The sequence below is a fragment of the Plecotus auritus genome, assembly GCF_963455305.1.
Source record: "Plecotus auritus genome assembly, chromosome: 3".
Classification (NCBI taxonomy): Eukaryota; Metazoa; Chordata; class Mammalia; order Chiroptera; family Vespertilionidae; genus Plecotus; species Plecotus auritus.
In genome coordinates this window covers 202002212-202023850 of record NC_137772.1, presented here as the reverse complement: position 1 = coordinate 202023850, position 21639 = coordinate 202002212, and the positions used below count along the sequence as shown (strand labels likewise).

The 21639-nt window shown below is 45.8% G+C and overlaps 2 protein-coding genes across 4 annotated transcripts in view; one reads left to right on the top strand and one right to left on the bottom strand.

Annotated features, from left to right (window-relative positions):
- FAM234B (family with sequence similarity 234 member B) overlaps positions 1-3803 on the top strand; it is a 34308-nt gene extending 30505 nt beyond the window's left edge. For all 3 annotated transcript variants that reach the window (XM_080660918.1, XM_080660920.1, XM_080660919.1), the window contains one exon: positions 219-3803. In XM_080660918.1, coding sequence (XP_080517044.1) covers positions 219-224 — 6 coding nt within the window. In that variant the 3' untranslated portion in view covers positions 225-3803. The remainder of the gene's footprint in view (positions 1-218) is intronic.
- On the bottom strand, positions 3628-19898 carry GSG1 (germ cell associated 1; the record flags this gene model as incomplete). The annotated part of the gene is given in 8 exon segments (XM_080660922.1): positions 3628-3792; positions 3794-3959; positions 3961-3968; positions 5916-6025; positions 6637-6789; positions 7591-7638; positions 9804-10122; positions 19851-19898. Coding segments are annotated over 8 exon segments (1017 nt in total).
- Positions 19899-21639: the final 1741 nt, after the last annotated feature.

The following is a 21639-nucleotide window of genomic DNA, read 5'->3' as shown; positions in this document are numbered from 1 at the left end:
CTCAAAATGCTAAAACCCTCATCTGTGGTCTAGTTCAGTATTCAAGAGCTTATCATGGAACAAGAGAAAGTCTCTGGGCCTTTATGGAGGGACACTTAGGAGCTGTTGGAGCTGCACAGAAGAACAGGAAAAGAGAGGAGAATTCTGACCTTTAGGTTTCCTCCATTTCTCTAGCATGAAGAACAGTCCAGCCACTGATACTTGCACCTTTTCCCTAGATCTAGTCGGATGCAGCCTCTAGTTTAAGAAGAAGTGAGCAGAACGGATGCTGTTTCTCTCCTGTCGGTATAAAATCAGTGCTTTGGAGAGAAGGAAGTCTTCAACCTCCTCTCGCCACCTCTGCGTGGTTGTGGCAGAGTACTTTGGAAGGCACGTTGGAGTTCTTCAGTAACGGCACGAACCATGTGGTTGGGGTGTTTGACCTACTTTTTCAACCTGTGCATTAACCCCCACCTCTAGGCACTCACTCCGTGTGGATAATTTGGAAATGTGAATCTAATAATTGTTTTGTTTTTTGTATGTGTAACTTATAAACTCTTGCTGGGAGATTCCAGTGAAGTTCCTCACTGGAGCATTGTTTTGCATCATGCCATGTGTGTGTGGTTTTCAGCGTTGTGATGAAATATTTTCTAGATATGTCCTAAGCTCCAGGGACTCAGTTTCTTGTCCTGAAATACATCTGGTTTGTTTGGTCATCTTGAGGCTTCCAGATGGCCTGCCTCTGATTATCAAGGCCACTCATCATTCCTCTATACTTTCCCCACCTGTTCCTCGGCTTTTCCCCAACCTCAGCAGAGTGAGAAAGACTGATAGCAGGAGCCAGGGTGAGCCACCCCAACATTCACCTCTTCCTTATGTATCCTGTCTCCTCACACTTCCCATGTCTATATATTTAGTGACCATATTCCCACCATATTCCCACCAGAAGGGGAGCAATGATGAGGTCCATATGTTACCCTGTGGTGTTGATTGTTCTGCCGGTCATGATCTGTTTTTACTGCAGTAACTTCGAAAGTGCTTATGTGTATGCTGTCCTCAACATCAAGGAAAACTGAAGTCGGGAACAACCGGGGCAGATACGCTCCTCTCTGCTTCATCTCTACTCTGCCTCCTTAGCATTTTTACTGGGCGTCCTCCTTACCGCTTCTCTTTTGCTCTCCTTTCTTCAGGGATATTTTTGCTTTGCTTGCATGAGAGCAAAGCTGTTTCTGGACTTTTCCTCTTGCTCTTGAGCCCAGGATGCATCTCTTTTGCCCTGCACACCTCTTTTCTTGTAGAATCTTTGAAGCATTGTATTTTGAGAAAAATTCCTATGTAAATACTGTAACTTTTATAATTGGTTAAGTTCTTTAGAATTTTCTCCAGTGGTTCTCCTTCTTCTATTAAGTTCTCTCCTGAACTAGGTCATTGTGTATTTCGCCGAGATCCCGAGTTAGCTGGAAGAGAACTGCTTTCCCTCGTGAATAGTTTTGCTAGGTCATCTCTGAGTGCCACTTAGGTTCTCTCTTTACTTGAGGCCGTATTTTTTAACTTGTGTTACTAAAGGAATTCAGAATATAGATAGATTACAGAAAATTAGGGAGCCTACATTGACGGGATAGATACTACCTGCTCTACTGTTAGGCATTATGACTTCACAGAAGTTTGGTAGCAACAGCTCCCCTCAGGCATGTAGCCTGGCCTGAGGTTGGCCTTGCCAGGTTTCTGGGCACCTCACTGCCTTAAGTCTGTGAAAGCAAATTTGTTTTCAACACTTTGGAAGGCATGTGTTGGGACATGAGTAGGTCAAGCTTATTACAAACTTGAGGGACCATTAACAATGTACCCAGGAGTATGGGGATGATTCCAGATGTACTTCTAGGGTTTGAATCTACCTGGATAGAAGAGAGTAAGGTCTAGTAGAGAATTCTAAGACTCTTTTATAGATGACAGAATACCTAAAACTTGGGTGGTGGTCCTGCAGCCTGGGCTGAGCCATGTAGGCCTAAGCCTGGTTCTCGACCATGTTGAGACCCTTAGGCAGGAGTAACACGCGCAGTTGTTTTCTGAGGACGTGGTTTAGGGGGATTGTTTTAGGTAGTTGTGCTGGGTGAATCCCAGAAACAATGTAAGAGGAAGCTAGAAAAACATAATGCCCCTTAATTCTTCATGGTGCGTTTGCAAATTAACATAGATTGTTTTGACTGTGATAAGTTTGACTCTCCTTGCTAAACATGGTACAAGCTCTAGGTTTCCTCTCCCTCTTACAGCCAGTACAGAAGGTGTAAATGGTGGCAAAGATGGCGGAAGCTTCGTCTGACCAGTGTGGCTGCGGGTTTCTTGTTCAGTGTGTCTCTAAACAACTTTTCCTCTCAGGCAACCACCCACCCAGATTTCGTTCTTTATTCCTAACATGGGGTTGAACTGTCCATAGCAAGGCCAATGTGACAGTTCCCTAGAAATAGTACTGACTGCTGCAAATGCAGGGGTGTTTCTCCTCCCAGTCTCTTATCTTTCCTTCCCTTAGAAACACTCTCAACTCCCCAGATGGTGTCTGCTGTCCTTCCTGGTGTGGTGTGATGACACCAACCCCTTGAATGTGAATTGCTGTCCTTATTGCCCATGTTAAAGAAGAACCAGCTGGTGTGTTGTCAGGAAGTACTATTTAAAATGTGAACTGTTAGGTCAATGGGGGAAAAAGGAGACATATGTAATACTTTCAACAATAAGGATTTAAAAATAAATAAAATGTGAACTGTTACAGAACAAATAAATACCATGAATAGGAACATACTTGTGTGCCATTCTCATTCTTAGCTATCAAGGATGGTTTGTTTTCCCCTGGGGATGGGTGAGAAGGTGGGGATCGAGAGCGGAGCACAGCCCGCAGCCTGTTCACTGGGGAAGTCTCCTGTGTGGTTCTCCACTGGGGAGGCGTAGTCCTGCCTCAGTGGGCCATTTCTGGAAGTGGGCCTGTCCCTGCATGTGGTTGGAGCCTTCTCATCCATATTCATCTCCCTCTGGCTTCTAGGATCATATTTAATTAAACTTTCATTGGGTGTCCACAGTGTGGATGCAGAGCATGTAAAAGGCAGTGTGAGGGACATCTACGTGTCAAAGCCCCTATAATTGCCTTCGTCTTCCCTACTGTGACTTCCAGGACATTCAAGTGCACCATACAAAATTGAGCCACAATCCTCGATTTGCCCACCTCCATTCCTCCAAACCCCAGACAGATGACCAGATTGATAAGCCCCTAAAGGGCAAGAACTGCATTTTACTACTCTTTTTTTTTTTTTTTTTTTATCTCCATTGCTTAGCCCAGAACCCAGCACATAATAAGCAATGAGTAAAGGAGAGAACGAATCTGAACGCATGAGGTATAGACGGTGAAAGGAGATCGAGCTGTGAAGGGAAAGGGAGCAGTGGCACCTGGCACCCCCCCCGACTTTGTACTTGTACTTGGACATACCCTTGTCCTTAACCTCTAGAAACCATCCCCCCCCCCCCCACTTTGTACTTGTACTTGGACATACCCTTGTCCTTAACCTCTAAAAACCATGCTCAAGAAACAGACTTTGGCTTAAGCACGTGTTGACAACAAGCATGTAAGGTGGGGCTCAGCCTGCTCTCCAAACCCACTTACTCCTAACACTGTTCTTCTACAGGAGACCCAGCCAGTTCTTTTAGCAGCTGGCTGGTGTCTTGTTGGAATCCCTGGTTGCGTAGCTCTGCATAGAAGTCAACTCCTTCAGAGACAGAGCGGCTGGGCTGATTGTGGTACTGGTGGCAGCTGGTCAGAGAGCCCCCCAGGTGGGCTGCACCTGGGTAGGGGTTGGAGGAAACACTGGTGGTGGTGTGGCAGGCAACTCAAGTTTCCTTTGAAGCTCTTCCTGTGCTTGCACTTGAACTCCAGCACCAGCTTGGTGTACGTGTTGAAGGTGGTGACAGCTGATGCCATGCAGCAGGTGAAGGAAATTCAGGCTGTACTAGGAACAAACATACAAAAAAAATAAAAAAAATTAGACGGAATCTTTCTGACAGGTTTGAAAGAAAAATGCCCTGATCCCTTCCTTACTAGTAAACTAGGCTAATGCCTCTTAGGGACTTAGGGATCTGACTGTGCTGACTTCTGCTGTGTTGCAGGGAAAGAACTGTGGGTAAAAGGACTTAATTTGGTCTGTTGTAGTAGGTTACACTCTGGATGTTTCGTAGTAAAAGAGAATGACGCATGTGGTATTAAAGGCCATCCAGGAGTTGAGCAGATTCGTTTTCATGGGATTGATTCCTTGTTAGTGCTGTGCTTGTTTATACTTGCTGTGCCTATTTTTTGTATATAAACACACACACTTAACGTTGTTGCCTGCTGTTTCTCAAGCTGCAGTTACCCTTGTGTAATCTCCAAGACTCCATAGACCTGTCGCTTGGCACCACCCACTGTGATACTTCCCTGCCCCCTTCTCCCTAACCCCTCCCCTCCCTCACACACCCTGCCAAAGGTTTTCCTTCACTCGGATGCTGGAGTGATCATCTCCCTCTTCCCTTGTTCTGAGCTTAGCAGTTTCAAGGGCCCACAAAGTTGAGTCTCAGGAAGCACTTACTACACATTTGGAGGTATTACAGGTTGCACTAGTGGAACTTGCCTATTATGAAAACAATTTGGTTCTTGACTTTAGGGAGTTTACAATGGATAGAAGGGATGCTAGAGATGAAGAGAAGCTGGATGGGTTCAACACAGAAGAAAGACATCAGGGAACTTGATCAGACACGGCCCTAAAAACTTGGAAAGTCAAATCCTAAATCTCCCTGTGATTCTGGGTGGCCCAGGAAACAGGAAGTTGTGTGAGGTTAGTGAGAGATTTCATGAGGCCAAGGGATGGTTAAAGCCAGGCCACATGCTGGTACTATGTGTTCCTGTCTGCAGCCTCTGGCAGACGAAGTAGACTCAGGCTGGGGAAGCTTCTGGTGGGAGTTTTGCAGTCTGAGCTCTATAGTAATGCCAGCAATGGCTTGGAGACAGGCAAAGTTGAGAAACAGTGAGTCTGGGAAATGAGCTAAACTGATAGGGTGGCTGGAGAAGTAGACCAAAGACCCAGCCTGAATCAAATAGCATGTATTATGCAGCGAGAAAAGGGATAGGATCTTGTAACCGACAAGTGGAGCTTTCCATATTGCCTTCTTTAGCATAGAAACTTGAGCTGGCGCTGCATCTTTTCAGCACTGTTAAAGTCCATAGCACTATCCAGATAGTTACTGTCAGTTCAGGTTGCCCCTGTGCCTGAATCCAGCATGTGCTTCAAGGGAGAAAGTGAGGAACTCTTAAGCAAAGGAGATGTTCATCTTGACTATATTTGTTTTGTCATGGTCGCTGCTTCTCTTTTTTAAAGAGATCTCTAAAAATCACCGATTCCTTAGTTTTCTAAGGATTAGAGAATGATTGTAGGGGAAGTTTTATTTCTAACACAGTTTGGTGGAATAAGAATGGAGGTAGGAAGAAGTTAGTCTTCATTACAGGAGAATAAGCCATTCACAGGTAATAGAATTCAATCCAAATTTCAAGGCCAATTGACCATTTCTCTGTCTTCTAATACCTCAAATCATAAAATATATGAAATAGAGAGCATCATTTCCATAAGCCATACAAAATCAGTCTTGTTTCCCAAAGGCAACATACTTATCAGGTAAAGAAGCAATTGCAACAGTTGTACCAGCAGAAAAACTGGGCAAGACAACAGCCTCACAAAACAAACTAGAACCCTCTCTGTACCTGTTCAGAAGGTGGGGAAAGAATGGGTGTGGCCTGATGGTCCAGCCCTCTGTTTGACTGACAGGCTTTTGGGATGAGGGGTGAAGAGAAGGTAGAAGAACACGAAGCAAGTGTCTACTTGAGGGGAGCAAATCTAATAAAGGTTGGCTGGGTCAAAGGTTCAGGAGATGATTGCCCACCCATAATTCCAAGCATGTGGCCTCCAGTCTTCTGGACCCACGTTGGCAGTTGCTTGGAAGACTTGTGAACACATCATGTGGGTCACCATCCCCAGAAGGCCTACAGAGGGAGAGGAAGGCAGCACCTTTAGAGAAAGGCTGACGTTGCCATCTACAGGGAACAGAGCAACCTTCTCATTGTGTATCAGGTACAGTCACAGGTCCGGGAAGACGAAACTGTCAGAGGGACTCCCTGAATGCAGGGGGACTTTCTGCAACAGGCTGCCCCAGACTTTAGAGCTCTGGAGAACGTCTGAGTCAATGCTGCACTCAGGGCTACGTTCCCCTTGACTTCTCCCCACCCATACCCCCAATGTGAGCTTTAGTCTTGATCTGATATATGCATCTCTTACTTCAGCCAACAGTCTTAAAAAGCTCTGTGTGTCACAATGGAAAAGTAAACCAAGCTAATTTACACATCGAGGCATTTGCAAAGAAAAAGAACCTAGGGACAAACCATTTCACAAAGTACATCATGGTCTAAGATGACATTTCACATGTTATCTCAATTTAAGATGGAAAAGGCTTGCAATGTATCTCATACCTCTTCCCTCCCACACACACCCTGCCAAAGGTTCCTCTTTCCTCCCCTCAGGGCAGAGACCAGCCAGCCAGCTAGTGCTTCAGAGGGCGCAGAGGACACCCATCCTCTCCAGCCTTGGGGGCGCTCACCTGACATGACAGAGGAGATAGCGGCAAAGGTGCTCAGCTTGAGCTCACAGCCAGGGTTCCCAGTGAGCAGCAAGTCCGTTAATAGGAGGAGGAAACCGAGGAGTTCAAATCCGATGCAGGCAAACTGGGCTCCCAGTGATAGCCATAGGTTCTCTGTCGGAAAGCAGAGGAAGAGGCACCCTCACCCTGCCAGTTAAATAACTGGACTGAGAACAATCAGATGGGAAATTAGGTGATGCCTATTGAAAGAGAAAAGCCTTGCAGCATCAGAGAAGGGGAGGGTGAGACAAAGCTGAAACCAGCTGGGAACATTCCTTAATTTGGGGTTCTTTGCTAGCACCCCACAGCTCTCACTCTACTCAGTACCCAACATATAATCAAGAAAAATTGATGGACTGTAAATACTGTTAGAGAGATTTGAGGAGTCATTGAAATCTTGCAGTAATAGGCTTTGCTGTTTACCATTGTTGTTTCTTTTTTTAATTTTGGACAGTTTTGTTTCTTCCCTCCCTCCATGTCTCCCCCTTTCCTTCTATTTTACACAGACACAAAAAAATTATTGGAGAAAAAAAGGAAAAACCTAAGCTTTTCAACATGGTTACTTGGCAACAGGAGTAGGTCAGAGCTGTGGTTTTCTATTTGTGAACTTGATTTGTCCCTGCTGTTCCTTTCCTTGCATTCCTGCATGTGAATGAAAGGCAGCTCTAGAAGGAATCTGTGTCAGCCCTTTGGAGCTCAGAAGAAGAGAAAAGCGGGAGATCACAGTACGATTTGGATCCAGAGAAGCCCCAAAACTCAATGGCAATTAAATTTGTTATCAAACCCACATACTTGCCACAAGCCTCAAGGGAGGGTGGGGGAGGAAAGCCTTCTCCATTAACCGCTTCCCTCCAAATCGGAGAGTGGGGTGATGTAGGCCTTGCAACGTGGCATATTCCAGTAGTCCTTTCTCACCTCTCTTGGTTGGTGGTGTGAGTTCAATGAAACTTCGGTATTTCTCCCCTGAAACAGACAAGGGTCAGTTTCTTGGAGGTGCTTCCTTGGACAGTTGGGAGGAAATCTGTCCCCAGACCCATACCCAGCACCACTCCATTTGTTCTGACGCAATGCCTGCCCAGCAGGCAGTAAACATCTCTCTGAAAGCAGTTAAGAATGCATGGAAGAATGAATGGCATAGACAAGAGTCACCCGAAATTAATTTCTCAATTCCTGATAATGAAGATGACAATGTTTCCCTGAGAGGGAAATGTTCCCGCTCCTGTTAATGACCCCAGGAAGAGTTAATGACCCCAGCGTTAACCCAGGCCATTTGCGGAGGCTGTCTCACTGGTCTGAATGGCTCTAAATTGTTTAGGGACTGGAGTTGGAGTGGTATTAAATGACACAATACACATTTATATTCCTCTTCTGTCTCCTTTTCCCCTTAGCCCAAGCCAGGAGAAGGAGCAGATCACAAATTGTCTGTGATTTGGAGCTTTAGAAAAGCTTCACTACCAGGTGACGTTTGAATGCTTTGAGCAGGAAGCAAGGAGGGTGACTTCAACCTAATTGCTCCTAACCTGAGGACCAGGGGTGAGGGTGCATGCTGACACCGGAGCCCTGACATCCTCATAGGGCCTAATTACTCTCTCTGAGCTTCAATTACCCTGCTTTTAACATTACAAGTAACTAGAGGCCCGGTGCACGAATTTGTGCACATTGAAAGGAAATTAATTAGAAGAAATATTTTAATATCGCTATTCACCCTTTATAATAGAAGTGTCAACCAAATTCGTAATCAACAGTGACAGATGGAAAGACACGCATGCAATTGGTGCCAGATATATATATATATATATATATATATATATATATATATATATATATATATAAACTTGCTTAATTAGACCTGCTTTCTGATTTAGCTAAACTTTTTCCACCCAGTGAAGCACCCCAATTTCTCTTTCAGGTAATTGTCAGCAACACAGCAGTAAATATCAACACGAAGCAGATTATTATTGTAGATCATGCAGGAGAACAAAGGGTGAAATATTTAACTGTAGCAGTGTTTGACTATATTCTGTGCAGTGAGAAAACCTGAAGTCATTTTCAAGTTCCACCATTTCTTACTTCTTTTCAGTCGGGTCAAGTTTCTAAACTTTCTAAATCTCTGTTTTCCAGCTAATGAAAAGAAAATAGGATTCTACCAAGTCTCCTATCTACCTACTCCAGGACTTCTGTGAGGATCAAATGAGATGAGGCATGGGAAAGCGCTTCACAGACATTTGGTTAAAGTGTAAAATGTTTCTACCTGGCTATAAAGCAAGTTGTGTTCCTGGGCTGAAGAAACTCCAAGGAGGCTAGTTACTAGGGAGAGGAAGCCGGGCATTGCTCTGTGACATCATTACCCAGCGCCCACAGCCACCGTTTCCGGGCTGGGCTGCAGGCGGCATTTTGCGCCATGGGGTCTCGGCAGTGTTGACTGCAATTTGATAGGCTGTTGCTCCAGGGTGGTGGCGGGGCCTGTGTCCCACTTGGGGGGAGCCAAGTGTTGCTTTGTCAGCACCAGGTCTGCAGTGCCATTTCTTTGTAAATGGCCAGTGCATGTCACGGCAGCTCTTGTATTGAGAGTCTGCTCCCTGGTGGTCAGTGAGCATCATGGTGACCTGTCGGACAATTGGAGGGACACTTGGCATATTAGCCTTTTATATATATAGATACTTAGAACGAGAAAACCCTTTTTTCAGGAGGGAGGGAAAGGAAGGGGCTTTAAGGGTGATCTACTCTGATCCATCTCATTGATGAGAAAATCAAGGCCTATAGAAATGAAGTTATCCCAATAAGGTCACAACTGGGCAGAGCAGGGCTGTTCCTGTAATATCATCTCTCCTTTTTTGTTTCTAAACAGCAACTTTAGTTTGCTAGAATGGAAATCCTTATATTGTTGAAAGTCTAAATGAAACCCTTTAAGGGTAATGCTATTTTAACCCAGTGAGTCTACTAGACAGGCAGGAAGTGAAAAGCCAGATGGACTTTCATCCTTATTAAAAGGGGGTCCCCTAAGGAGATAACACACAGTACAGTGGTGGGAAATGCTGAGCTTGGGGGTGAGGCCGATGGGGTGTGGGGAAGGCTATAAGATCCCATGGGGGAGGGGGCGGTCAGGCAGCTGGGGATGAGGAGTCTACCTGGTTCTTCCACAGTTTCCTCACAGGATAGCCACATGCCACTCCGGAAGGTATGGCAGGAGAAGCGGTCATCCCCAGTCTCCCAGCTGCATTGCACCACCTCCTGGGATGATGTGCTGCTGCTGCCCCCATCCAAGGGCACTGGCAGGTCAAAGCACTTGGTTGCCAGACCTTCTCCGCACAGGGGCTTGGGCACCTTCTGTGTGCCCACAAACCAGGAGTTGCTGAGCAGGGATGCTGTGGAGAAGCTGAGTGATAGCAGGTTGAGGACGGCAAATAGGAATGTCCATTGGCTAGAGAAGACCTTCGGGAGCTCCATCTGTAACAGACAGACAAGGGGGAGCCTGCTTTCAGAGCCTCCTGGGAGATCCGGACATCCTTCCCCGCAGCTCCTAAGCACAGGCCCCTTTCCTCCAACCTGCTGGCGCCACCAGCTGCTTTGAGTTTCCTCCAAGGAGCTGTGTGGAAGGTGGGCTTCAGGTGGCCCGGGGTAGGCACCCTAGCGATGATGTTTATTTAAGCTGGACCATATTATACTAAAATGCAAAGAGGCATCAGAGAATAACCTCAGTCAGAATGGGATGAAGCCACTGAGGCTAGGCTATAGATCAGGTTGAGAAAAAGAACTGGGAGCACTCTAAATGCTCTCGCTGGTCGTCATTTTTGGTGTTGTCTGCATTGAAAGGTAGTAGCAGTGACTCGCTGAGGTGTCTGTTATGGTAATTGAGTTTTCACTGTCCTCTTCCCTGCATCATAGGTTCCTCTGAGAGGAGCAAGGGGGGATGGGTCCTATCAGCCAATGATTAACTGGATCACAGGGATGGGGCCTTGAGGATGAAAGGAAACAGTAGGCCCACTGGGGTGGAGAGCAGAGGGAGCTGTGGGTTCTGAGAGACCTGGTTATCTGGGTCCAGCTTTCCATCCATGGCCACTGAGATGCAGGAATCAAATGGGAGATGGCTGCTTGGTGTCCATGGAAGCTGCGCACCAAGTGCCCAGGCCATGGAGCCACAGAAAGGGTGACTTTGGCCGGTGGAGGGGCACTGCCCGACTCATAGCCGGGACACAGGGTGTGGCAGCAGAAAGGTCTGTGGCCCGTGTGGCTCTGGTGGGAGCCCCTGACCTCATATTTTTAGTCTAAGAGAAGGGCTAATTGAAGAATGACCAATGCTAGACGTTTCAACTTTGGGGAGTGGTGGCTTGGAGCCAGATTTAACAAAAATAAATTTGACAGGTCTTGCACTTTGTGTAATGGAATGTTTATACTATTGTGTTAATACGTTCTGAATGGAAAGGAAGCCCATACTTAGCTGCTGACAGATGCTTCTTAAAGTAAACCATCTTGAGCTTTCCAGGGGAACTCTCATAGCAGAATTAATCAGACCCAAATCTGCTTAGCTTAAGAGACGTAAATAAAACCATAGCTAAATGGGATAGGCCCATTAATCTGCCTCTCTCATCATCTCCAGCTTAACATTTTCTACATTTAACAGAGAACTTTATCTCAGAAATATAACAGTTTGTTCTTTAGACTTTCCAGGGACTAAAACAGTGCAGGCTACAGACAAAATGTGGATTATTTTATGGCAATAAGAAATACACACTACTCATATGTATATAAAAACCAATATACAAAACATGATAAACTGTTTCTGGAAAGCAATCTGCTAATTCGTTGTGTTTTTTTTTTCAAGCACTCAAAACAAATTAAATCCACCAAGAATTGTCAGACTGTGCAAGACTCTGGGTCACCTTGGTAAGGACTGAAAAACCACAGCACCTGGAAGGGAGAAACATCTTATATTGCTAGATATGGGCATCATATGTTGGCTCATCACCCCCGCCACCCCCAAAAGAATGTTTTTATCTTGTTTTTAGTCATGAAAACCCTATTGGTTTTAGTTATTATTCTGTTACACAAGTTACCTTTTCTAATTATCTTCCTGTCCATTGCCTGAATAGGAAATAGACTTCCAGATAAAACACCTTCATTAATCATTTTGTCTAAGGATTTAGGCAATCCCACATTTTCAACAACTTTATTTTCAGTCTTTGGTGGCTTGGAAATTTGTTTATTATCATCATATCACATCAGATTTCAATTCTACCCTTAATCCATTTCAATTTACACATATTTTTAAGTTCTGCAGGTTATTCAGAAATAAGAATAATGAACCCCACACCATGTACAACTGCTTTGCAGCACCAAAGTGACAATGAATTTAAGGAAAGGTGATTTGAGAAACAAAAGATGAAAAGAGGCTTCTTTCAGAAGGAGTGTCCACCAAGGATAGACATAAGAACCCTCATTCAAGAGTTATCTTTGATACCTATAGTACCGTACTTCTCATCACATATTTTATTTCTCCCCCACAATATGCTCCCCCCCCCCGCCCCGCCCAGGATCCACATACCTCTTGAATAGAAGAACAAATATAATTTTGCAGGGCTTTCCTTAAGGTGATCATGAAGCAGCAGCAGCCATAAGGAAAGTTATATCTTTGCATGTGCTGACAAGCCCCATGCCAAGGTAATTCTATTCCACAGACAAGGGACAATGAGTGACTTCCCGAGATTTGGGTTCAGATAAATAGGAAGTGCATAGGTACCAAAATATCACTAATTCTTCCATCAACATTGGTTAACAGAAAAACTTGTAATTATCATAGGCTTGACATGGACAAGAAATTGATGAGACAGTCACACCTCTTAGAAGAATCAGGTGCAAAATAACTATGCAATGTATGTTCTGAGCAATAAGAGGGCGAAGCTGGTTACCTTGGCCATGGTCAGACTCTTGCAGCTTGTGTGAAAGGACTGCAGGATGCCATCTGGGTTCCAAATCTCTTTGGTTTAACGTTGAAAAATGGAAAACTAGCCTTCCCACCCTCTCCTCCCACCCCCTACCATCCCTCCTCTTCCATCTCTCTCTCTCTTTGGAGCGCCTCATGATTAAATGTTGCCTTGCAGGAAACTTGGGCATTTAATAATTGACAATACAATTATGGCCCAGCTGTTCTGGGAGATTACATGGGAGCGTTTGCCAATGAGGATCTGGGATTAATCACAGAAAAGCAAAGACCTGCACCCACAGAGGGACATTTCTTTACAAAGTGATGATTTAGTTTCCATCCCACTGCCATTCCCTAGGTAACTGGTGTGAATGGATTGGGCTTCATTTTATGGCAGACACACAAATATTACAGGATCACCATTAATGCAAAGGTTTTCATTCCCTTATGTAGGGCTTTCCATCTCTTTAATAAACTCTATTATCTGCAATGTCAGAGCTTCATAGAACTCATGGATATGAAATAGCTTCCTGGTATCTTGGGTGGTCTCCACCCTTCAGTTAGCATCATTACTAAGGATTATTAACATCATCCCTTTGCATGGAATGCTGAGGCAGTCAGAGAGTGTTGGGTGGGGATGTGGTGAGGATGCAGATGGAGTATGATAGGAGACAAATTCCAGGGTCGGCAATGCTACAGCTATCTACCATTTCTCCCTGATCTCCAGGCAAAGGAATGACAATTTTTATTTTTATTTTAAACTAGAGGCCCAGTGAACAGGATTCGTGCACTGGTGGGGGGCGTGGCCTGTGGGGATTGGCCTGCTGTGAGAGCGCCACTCATCCCGGTCAGCTGAGGGGTGCTCCCACTGTGGGAGCGCACTGACCACCAGGGGACAGCTCCTGCATTGGACGTCTTCCCCCTGGTGGTCAGTGCGCATCATAGAGACTGGTCAACTGGTCGTTCCCCATTCAGTTGCTGGGCTTTTATTATATAGGATGGTTTCTAAAACTTAAAAAAAAAATCTGACAAATGAATAAGGTGTTGATTGCATATATTCTTGCTTCTGGTCACCTAGAAGTTTATGTTGTTCTTTCTGTCTTCAAAAATCATACTAATTAGGATGACAAGGGTGGGAGACATTCTGTATTACCTTCTTACTTGGTGATCTGCCTCTCATCAAGATTAGTATGAAAGTCACTCATTCTTTAAAAATAAATGGGAGCTGTTCCCTCCTCTCTGTCCTTGTCACACTGTACCCCTCTCATAACACTTTGTCTTGATTATAAATTCCTCTTATTGAGAGCAGTACTTCTCCATTCTGACTAAACATCAGAACTATCTGAAACTTTGAAAAAGATGTAGATTTCTGGACCCCCATCCTGAGATTCCACAGTAGTTCTGGGGTGAAGTCCAGGAATCTGTAATTTTAGAACACTCTTAGTATATACCCAGGATGGACTCCTTGTTTCTGGCTCCCCATGTAAGCAACTTGTGTATCACCACTCTGACCTAACAATCAGTAAAAAGCTGAACAGACTGAAAAAATATATAACCAGGGAATTAAAATAACACCTGGCTTGGCTGGTGTGGCTCAATCATTGAGCATCGACCTATGAACCAGGAGGTCGTGGTTCAATTCCTGGTCAGGCCACATACCCAGGTTGCAGGCTCCATACCCAGTAGGGGCGTGCAGGAGGTAGCCAATCAGTGATTCTCACCATTGATGTTTCTATCTCTCCCTCTCCCTTCCTCTCTGAAATCAATAAAAATATATTTTAAAATAACACCTGTTTGACTCATTTTGGGCTTATATTTAATGAAACCCTCTATTCCCTGCCCTACCCTTCTCCCACCTCTTCCAGATTCACCATCAACAAGTGAAGGTTTTTCCCATTCTGTGTTTGTGTAGTCAGCTTAGGGAATCAAAGGCAGGCTCTCCTCAGAGGGTTTGAATTAGTCTATTAGTCTACCTTTTAGCCAAAGGAGCCTCTCTGGATCTCACTTCTGTCACATTCTCTATTCTTCTAACTCTGATGTGAACAGCCCATTTGACACAATATGCTTGTGCCCAGGCACTATTCCCATATCACCCAATGACCCTTTTATTCGTTGTGACAGAACTCCCTATCCGCTGGGACCGGGGAGCAGGAATTCTGTGGTTACAGTTCATGATGGAATTGGCTGCTGGTTTCCTGGCTACAGTAGTCATCACAACGCTGGGTGGCACCATCTCCTCAGATTCTTCCTCTTTAGTCATGTGCTCCCCACCAGTCAGCAACTGTGGGTGAGGTGGCGGCTCCTCCCTTCGGGATTGTTCTCGTTTCCTTGGTTGGCCTGCTCCCCACACTAATCTATAGAGCACATGTGTCAGCCTTATGGAATTCAGGGCTCCGAATGAACCAGGATTGTTTCCTTTAGCACATTTTTGTGGCCAATGCCAGTTTTTGGTGATTCAGTTGATCCTTAAGTACTTCCCATGGGAAATGCTACACCATAGTATCAGAAAATACAGTTATCAATGTTTCCCGATGAATTCTGTGCACATTCTTATTTACTTAGCTGCACCCTCATTCCCTGTCCACCCCAGAACAGTGAACAATTCTTTTCCCCTCTCTCTGCTGACACCCTTCAAATACTTGCAGATACTCTCATATCCCGCTTGAGTCACCGTTTGGCACAGCCTTATGTCTTTGGTTTTTATTGCCTCTGCTCATAAACCGCACCCCCTGTGTCTTAATAGACTGACATTTGCCTTCTCCAGGGAAAAGCGGATGGGAGTGGCGGAGTCTTACATGAGGAGGCCTAGAGGTGGATTTAGAATATAACGAATGAAACTTCAGCTTCATCGTTCCCCCTCTTATGCAGGCCCCTCCCAAGACCCTGCTACCTAATTTGTACTTGTCATGTTGTATTGTTTTTCTTAAAGAGTGCCTCCAAAATTATATTATTTTAGGCCTTTCCAAAGCCCGAATCTACCCCCTTAGGAGGCTAAGCATTTTGTGTGAGTGCTTGGCTGGCTGGCTTCTAGTTGTGCTCCATCTTGAGATCCCACCCCCCCCATCCCAAGGATCCTGGGCCACAAATGTCTAATTTCCTCTCTCTGGCAAAACATGAGTTTTGTGCCTGGCCACAAAAATCAGAGCCTAGCATCCCACTCACTTCCTTTCATTGTAATTTAGGCGTGTTAATATTTTTTTTTCTCCTCTTTCCTCTCTTAGAACAGAAGTAATTGCTAGTCGATGCAACATAAATATAATTAGGTTCAGCTCAGAAGCTCATGATTCAGCACAGACACGAAGATTCCACATCTCAAAACAGTATTTAACTTCTGTATGTTGGACTGTTACCATCTAAGGATGAGCCCCACAGGGATAGATGTGCAACTCAGTGTTGATGACATCACAAAGCCAAGGGTTGGGACCAACCTATATTTGTAAGGTTCTCAGTCACTGTTCCTCACACTGTATAAAACCATATTTCATAGGCATCTATAAGAGAAACAATGGTCTCTGGACACCCACACATACTGTGTAAACAGGAATTCAATTTGTGAGTCCACTGTAGATAAGAGGTGTTTAGAACAATGGGTAAGCACGCTGAGCCAGAGGAGACTGTATAGCACACCACTTCCCTAAGGTCAAAGCCTGGGGCTCAGGTTTCCAGCTGTTTTTTTTTTTTTTTTTCCCACTATCCATACTGGCATATTCTCCCAACAAAGGTTCACTTGCCCTTCTGGGCAATAGTTCTCTGTCCTTCCGCCAGGAGTCAGATTTCTGGCCCATGCCCATTAATGCCCTCCTCTTTGTTACTCAGTAAGTAAAAGGCTGGAGTGGGGTGTAAATATGTGGGCTCTCACTGGCTCTGACCTACATGCACCTGTTCCTGCATGTTCTGTGTGCCTCTGTCATGTAACTCATCACATGGTTTACTTGTCTGTTATGCTCACATGGCTTTAGTAGTTAGATATGGTAGCAGCCATGTTTTATTCATTGTTGATCCTCGGAGCCTAGCCCTGTCTAACATCCATGAATGAGTGAAGTGTGTAATGGGAAGGAGGCCCATGAATACAGTTAGGGAGTCTATTAGGTGAAGATAAGATGTGAATAAAGAAAAGTGTCCCAACAGCCTCCGGTTGCTGAAGGAGACAGGAATCCTCCTGATTCACATACATAACTGCAGTCAGAGTCCACAGATCCACAGACACACCCTCTGCCTTTCTACACAGATGCACCCCTAGTGTCACGGCCAATACATTTCCTCCCACCTGTGGAAACATTCCTGCTTTTGGATGACCAAAGCCCAGATAACAGCAATGATCTCATGAACAAGTATTATCTTTAGTTCACAGAGTCCAGGGTACAAACACATTGCTCAAAAGCCAGTGACAGTTTGGAAATGTTTTGTCCTTTCCCAAGCTCGGTGATTCCCTAGGGATCGGAGCCCTTATGGATGATGTATCTTGAAGCATCTGAGATATTGCTTCTATAATTATATATATCTTTACTTCAGTGCCTCATATTTAAGTGTTCACTGATGAGGATAACAGAAGGTCTTCACACAAGACATTTTGACACTGGAAGGGAAGAGTAATGCCAGCAAAATGCCCATGCTGAGCGTCCAAAATATTCACGTCACCTTGGACACTTAGCTCTGGGATTTCCCAGCTTCGGGTCAATCTGAACTGTAACCATGTTTCATGTCCACATGGCCTCAAATGCTCACAGAATAAAAACGACTCCTTTCTTCCTAACATGGGTCCCAAATTCTGGGAACTCTTCTACTTATGTTCAGTGGGAAGGACCACAGAAAAGCGTTTGGGGGCCTCTCCTCTGCGTCGCCTTTTCCTTTCCGCTTTTTAATGTAATTGTTTGAGGGCTTTAGCTCTAGCAGTCATTTCCAGGAGAGGAAGCCGCCTTATTCAATGCCCCAAGCATCTGGAGTGAATCAGAGGGTCAGCCACATTTGCACATCCTGTGGGGCAATCGCTCACGCGCGGGTCAGAGCCCTCGGGCCTGCTGGGCCCTGGGCACTTGGGGACGCGGGGCGGGGGCAGGGCTGCGGGGCCCAATGCCAGTAGTCTCTGGAGGGGCGCTCAGGGCGCGGCCGCAGGGAGGCACCGCGGGGCCGCCCCATTTCCGTTCCTGGTGAGCCGCCCTCCCCCCCTTAACCCCCTCCCCCAGCAGTCTGGTTGCGGGAGCCCGGCCAAGTCCCCGCCAGCTCCCCATCGCCCCCCTCCCTGGATGAGTAACCCCCTCCCTGGATGAGTAACACCGCGCACGCGGTTTACTACGGCGCCGGGTCGCCTAGCAACGGGCGCGCGTTACCACGGCGACGCGCCGGGAGAGTGTTTTGCATTGTTTGGCGGGTCCCGCCCTAGCGGCCCGGGCATGGACTTCCGGGAGGGCGGGGCGGGGAGCGGGGGTCCTTTCTTCCTCCCTCCCTTCCTCCCGCGTCTGAGGAGAACCGCGTCGCGGGGCCCCGCCCAGCGAAGGAACCGTCGAGAGCGGGCGGGAGGGCGGGTGGTCTTGGGGCCTAGGACGCGACGAGGCGTGGCCGGATCGCCGCCACGTGGACGCCGAACTGGGCGGGGGCTGCGAGTGAGGCGTTTCGGAGGGGCGGGCGGCAGGGAGTGCTGGGACTGGGTCATCCGAGGAATTCCTCCCACCCAGGCCTGTGGGTCCCAGTGTCAGACATTGCCTGCGCCTATCGTCCCTGGGTCCCTCGCTCCTGTGCTAAAACCAGGCTATGTCTTTGCCTCACTTCTGTGAAATGTTGGGGCCACGAATCCCTAAGCCGACCTGAGTGCTAGTCCTTTCTCGCCAAGGGACGATTTCCTCAGAGTTAAATTAGGAGAACGAGTTGAGGAAGGGAACCCATACCGTGTACCAGACACCTTGCCAGACTGTTCGCGAGCATCTGCTTGAATCCTCACAACCTGAGGAATCAGGTTCGGAGCAGCTGACTGCTCAAGGCCACGCGCCAGTAAGCGCCTGACTCATCCGCAGGCTGCCCCTCGGGAAACGGGGAAGGCACGGCCATCTTATCAAATGGCTCACTTTGCAGGCCACAGAGTGGAAACTCACCCAGAATGAGGCAATGGATTAAGTGTACTTTATGCTTCAGGTAAAGACTGATAACCAGACTCGCCCACATTCCCCGACTCTCTCCTCATAAGCCAGTGGTAAATAAAATTTACTCTGGCTGGCCCTTTCTATCATATTCTTATCCAATTTTGAGGATTCTTCAATTGGCCATCTATTCACTTCGGGGCTGCTTCTGAGGTAGGGAGCAGTGAGCCCACACTGATGGCTCCTCAGAATGCATCACTAGCTCTGCTCTGCAGCCCCACAGTGTCCCTTTCTTAGGCCCTATCTTACCCCTTCTTCTGAGACCCCTAACTTCCAGCCAGCGAGCAGCATACCACATTGCTCTGTGCCTGTGTGTGCATTTCTCTAGCGTTTAACAATAAGCTTCATTTTTCTCTCTTGAGAATGGCAAGATATATGATAATGAAAACTCTTTCTTAGAAACCTTTGAGCTGAAGGTTGGTAGTCCCCAACTTTTTCAAATGGGAGGCACGTTACTTCCAGATATAGGTTTTACCCTAAACAAGCCAAGGCATCTTTGCTGGCTGTGAGCGTCTTCCAGCGTCTGGGAGGACCCTTGCAGATTCTCACAGATGCTCAGAGACCCAAAGAGCTTAAGGTTATGCTCTCCTTAGTTCCAGTAGATTCCAGGCCGGAGCTGGCTTTCAGCAGGACCTGGGGGTGCCTCATCATTCTTTGGAAGAGAATTTAATATCTACTCGTTCAGTTCAATAGGGTCATATGCATCTTTTTCATTCTCACCACCACTGGGTCTTTTAGCAGGAGCCAGAATTTGGCAACAGGAATCATACAGATGGAGGGAAAAAAAAAGCTAGGGGCTGCAAGAAGCTCTGGGAACAGAGAGGAAAAGTAAGATGAAGAGGCAAAGGAAGAAGAAATGGACATTTTAATAGAAGAGGATGAAAGAGCAAGAGGCCAAGGTATGGACATCTCCGGGTTTATCAATAAAAACTGGGCTTGAGTAATATATTTTTATTCCATTGTGTGTAATCCTATAGTGTGTTCTCAAGCTCTTTACCGTAAGCTTGTGAAAGAAATTGATGAATTTGTATAACCTGTATTACAAATCCAATATTCCTGGATACACATGAGAGAAGGGATAACACATGAGGTAGTCATGAGATTTCAAAAATAAAGGTACCTACCTTCTGGGTGAGACAAACATTTTGAGTCAGTTGAGAGGACTTGTTCATTCACTTTTGAAGTTCTGAGTCAAGATGTTTCAGTTTATCTTCTCTGTTTTAACTGGTTGAGTGGAATGAGTATCTGGTGTGAAGATGAATCAGGCTCCCTCTTGCCTGCAGAGGGCTGAGGTGGTGTGAGGTGGTCTGGAGAGGATGGAAAGGATGTCCTGCAGCTCGTTCACCAGTCAGGGTGGGGCTGGCTGACACATGAGGTTTACTCTGTGACATCACAGTGGCAGGCAGGGATCTCCCTGCTTCGCCCTCCCCCCCCCCCCCCGCCCCCCGCCCCGCAACTCCCAGAAGGACAGGGCCCACTCTAGGGTGTACCTACCAGAGGCCTGTATGCCTTCTAAGGCATCCAGCTCAGTGCTTCTATGACTGAACATAAGAATCATCTGGTGGGGGAGTGTCTTTGTAAACTAGCAGATTCTGAAGGCCTGGGATGGTTCCCACATGATGCTGACCAGACCACACTGAGTTTTTAAAAAATATTTTTTATTGATTTCAGAGAGGAAGGGAGAGGGAGAGAGAGACAGAAATATCAGTGATGAGAGAGAATCATTGATTGGCTACCTCCTGCATGCCCCCCACTGGGGATCGAGCCCACAATCCAGGCATATGCCCTTGACTGGAATCAAACCCGGGACCCTTCAGTCCGCAGGCTGATGCTCCATCCACTGAGCCAAACCAGTGAGACCCACATTTCAATTAGAAATACCATATGAGCCTCTCTTTTTTTTTCTCTCTCTCCCTCTTCCTCTCTCTCTCTCCACACACACACACACACACATACATTTTCTAGTAGCTACATTAAAAAATAAATAAAATGGAACCACACACTGCAATACAATAGTGATATGCAATAAAATGTAGTCTTCTCCAAAACAATGAAGCTGGGTTCAATAGAAAAATATTTTATACTGCTTCCATTTTAAAAATATAAATTAAATGAAATCAAATGAGAAATTCAGTTTCTCAGTGACACTAGCCACATTATAAGGACTCAAGAGCCACATGTGGCTAGTAGCTACTGTATTGGATAGTACAGCTCCAGACCATCCTTCAAAAGGTAATGATGTATAGAAATTACCATTCTAAAGGACTACTATCTGGAAACCTAGTAGAGGTTCACTAATTTTGGTAAGTACATAATGAGGATTTGAGACATAACAGGTTTGAAGAGAGAGGTGGTGGCTTCCTCACTAATGCAGCTAAGAGTTGGGCTGGGGGCCTTCTGTCCTATGAGTCATGTCACACTCAGTCCACATTTGAGCTTTACCTGGGTGCTGTCACTTGGATTCGGTTCTCTTGGTTGTCACTTCACCTAAATCCCACACAACCTTCGGGCACCTGATTCCCATATCAATCCAGCTAAGAATCTTCCCTTGCTATTCCAGCCCTAATTTCTCACCCTTTCCTCTGAGCTTGCACAGCATGTGTGGTCTGGTTATACAATGGATAGCTTCTTTGTATGGGGTCTTGAGCTGCTTGCATTGCTTTAGGTGTGTTAGTCTGTTTCTCTCATGAAATTTTAAGCTGCTTGAGGACAGAACCTATTTTTTTTACTTCTGTAGTGCTTAATCATCATAGCTGCTCAATGAATATTTATTATCTTATTTAATGAGCCAGGGTACCTAAGTGTCTAGGAGAGAATATCAATATATTTATAATTTGAACAAAAGGAATAATGTCTTGTTCTTGGCATGTCTTAACTTGACCAAAATGTTAGTTCTCCCTAAATTAATTTATA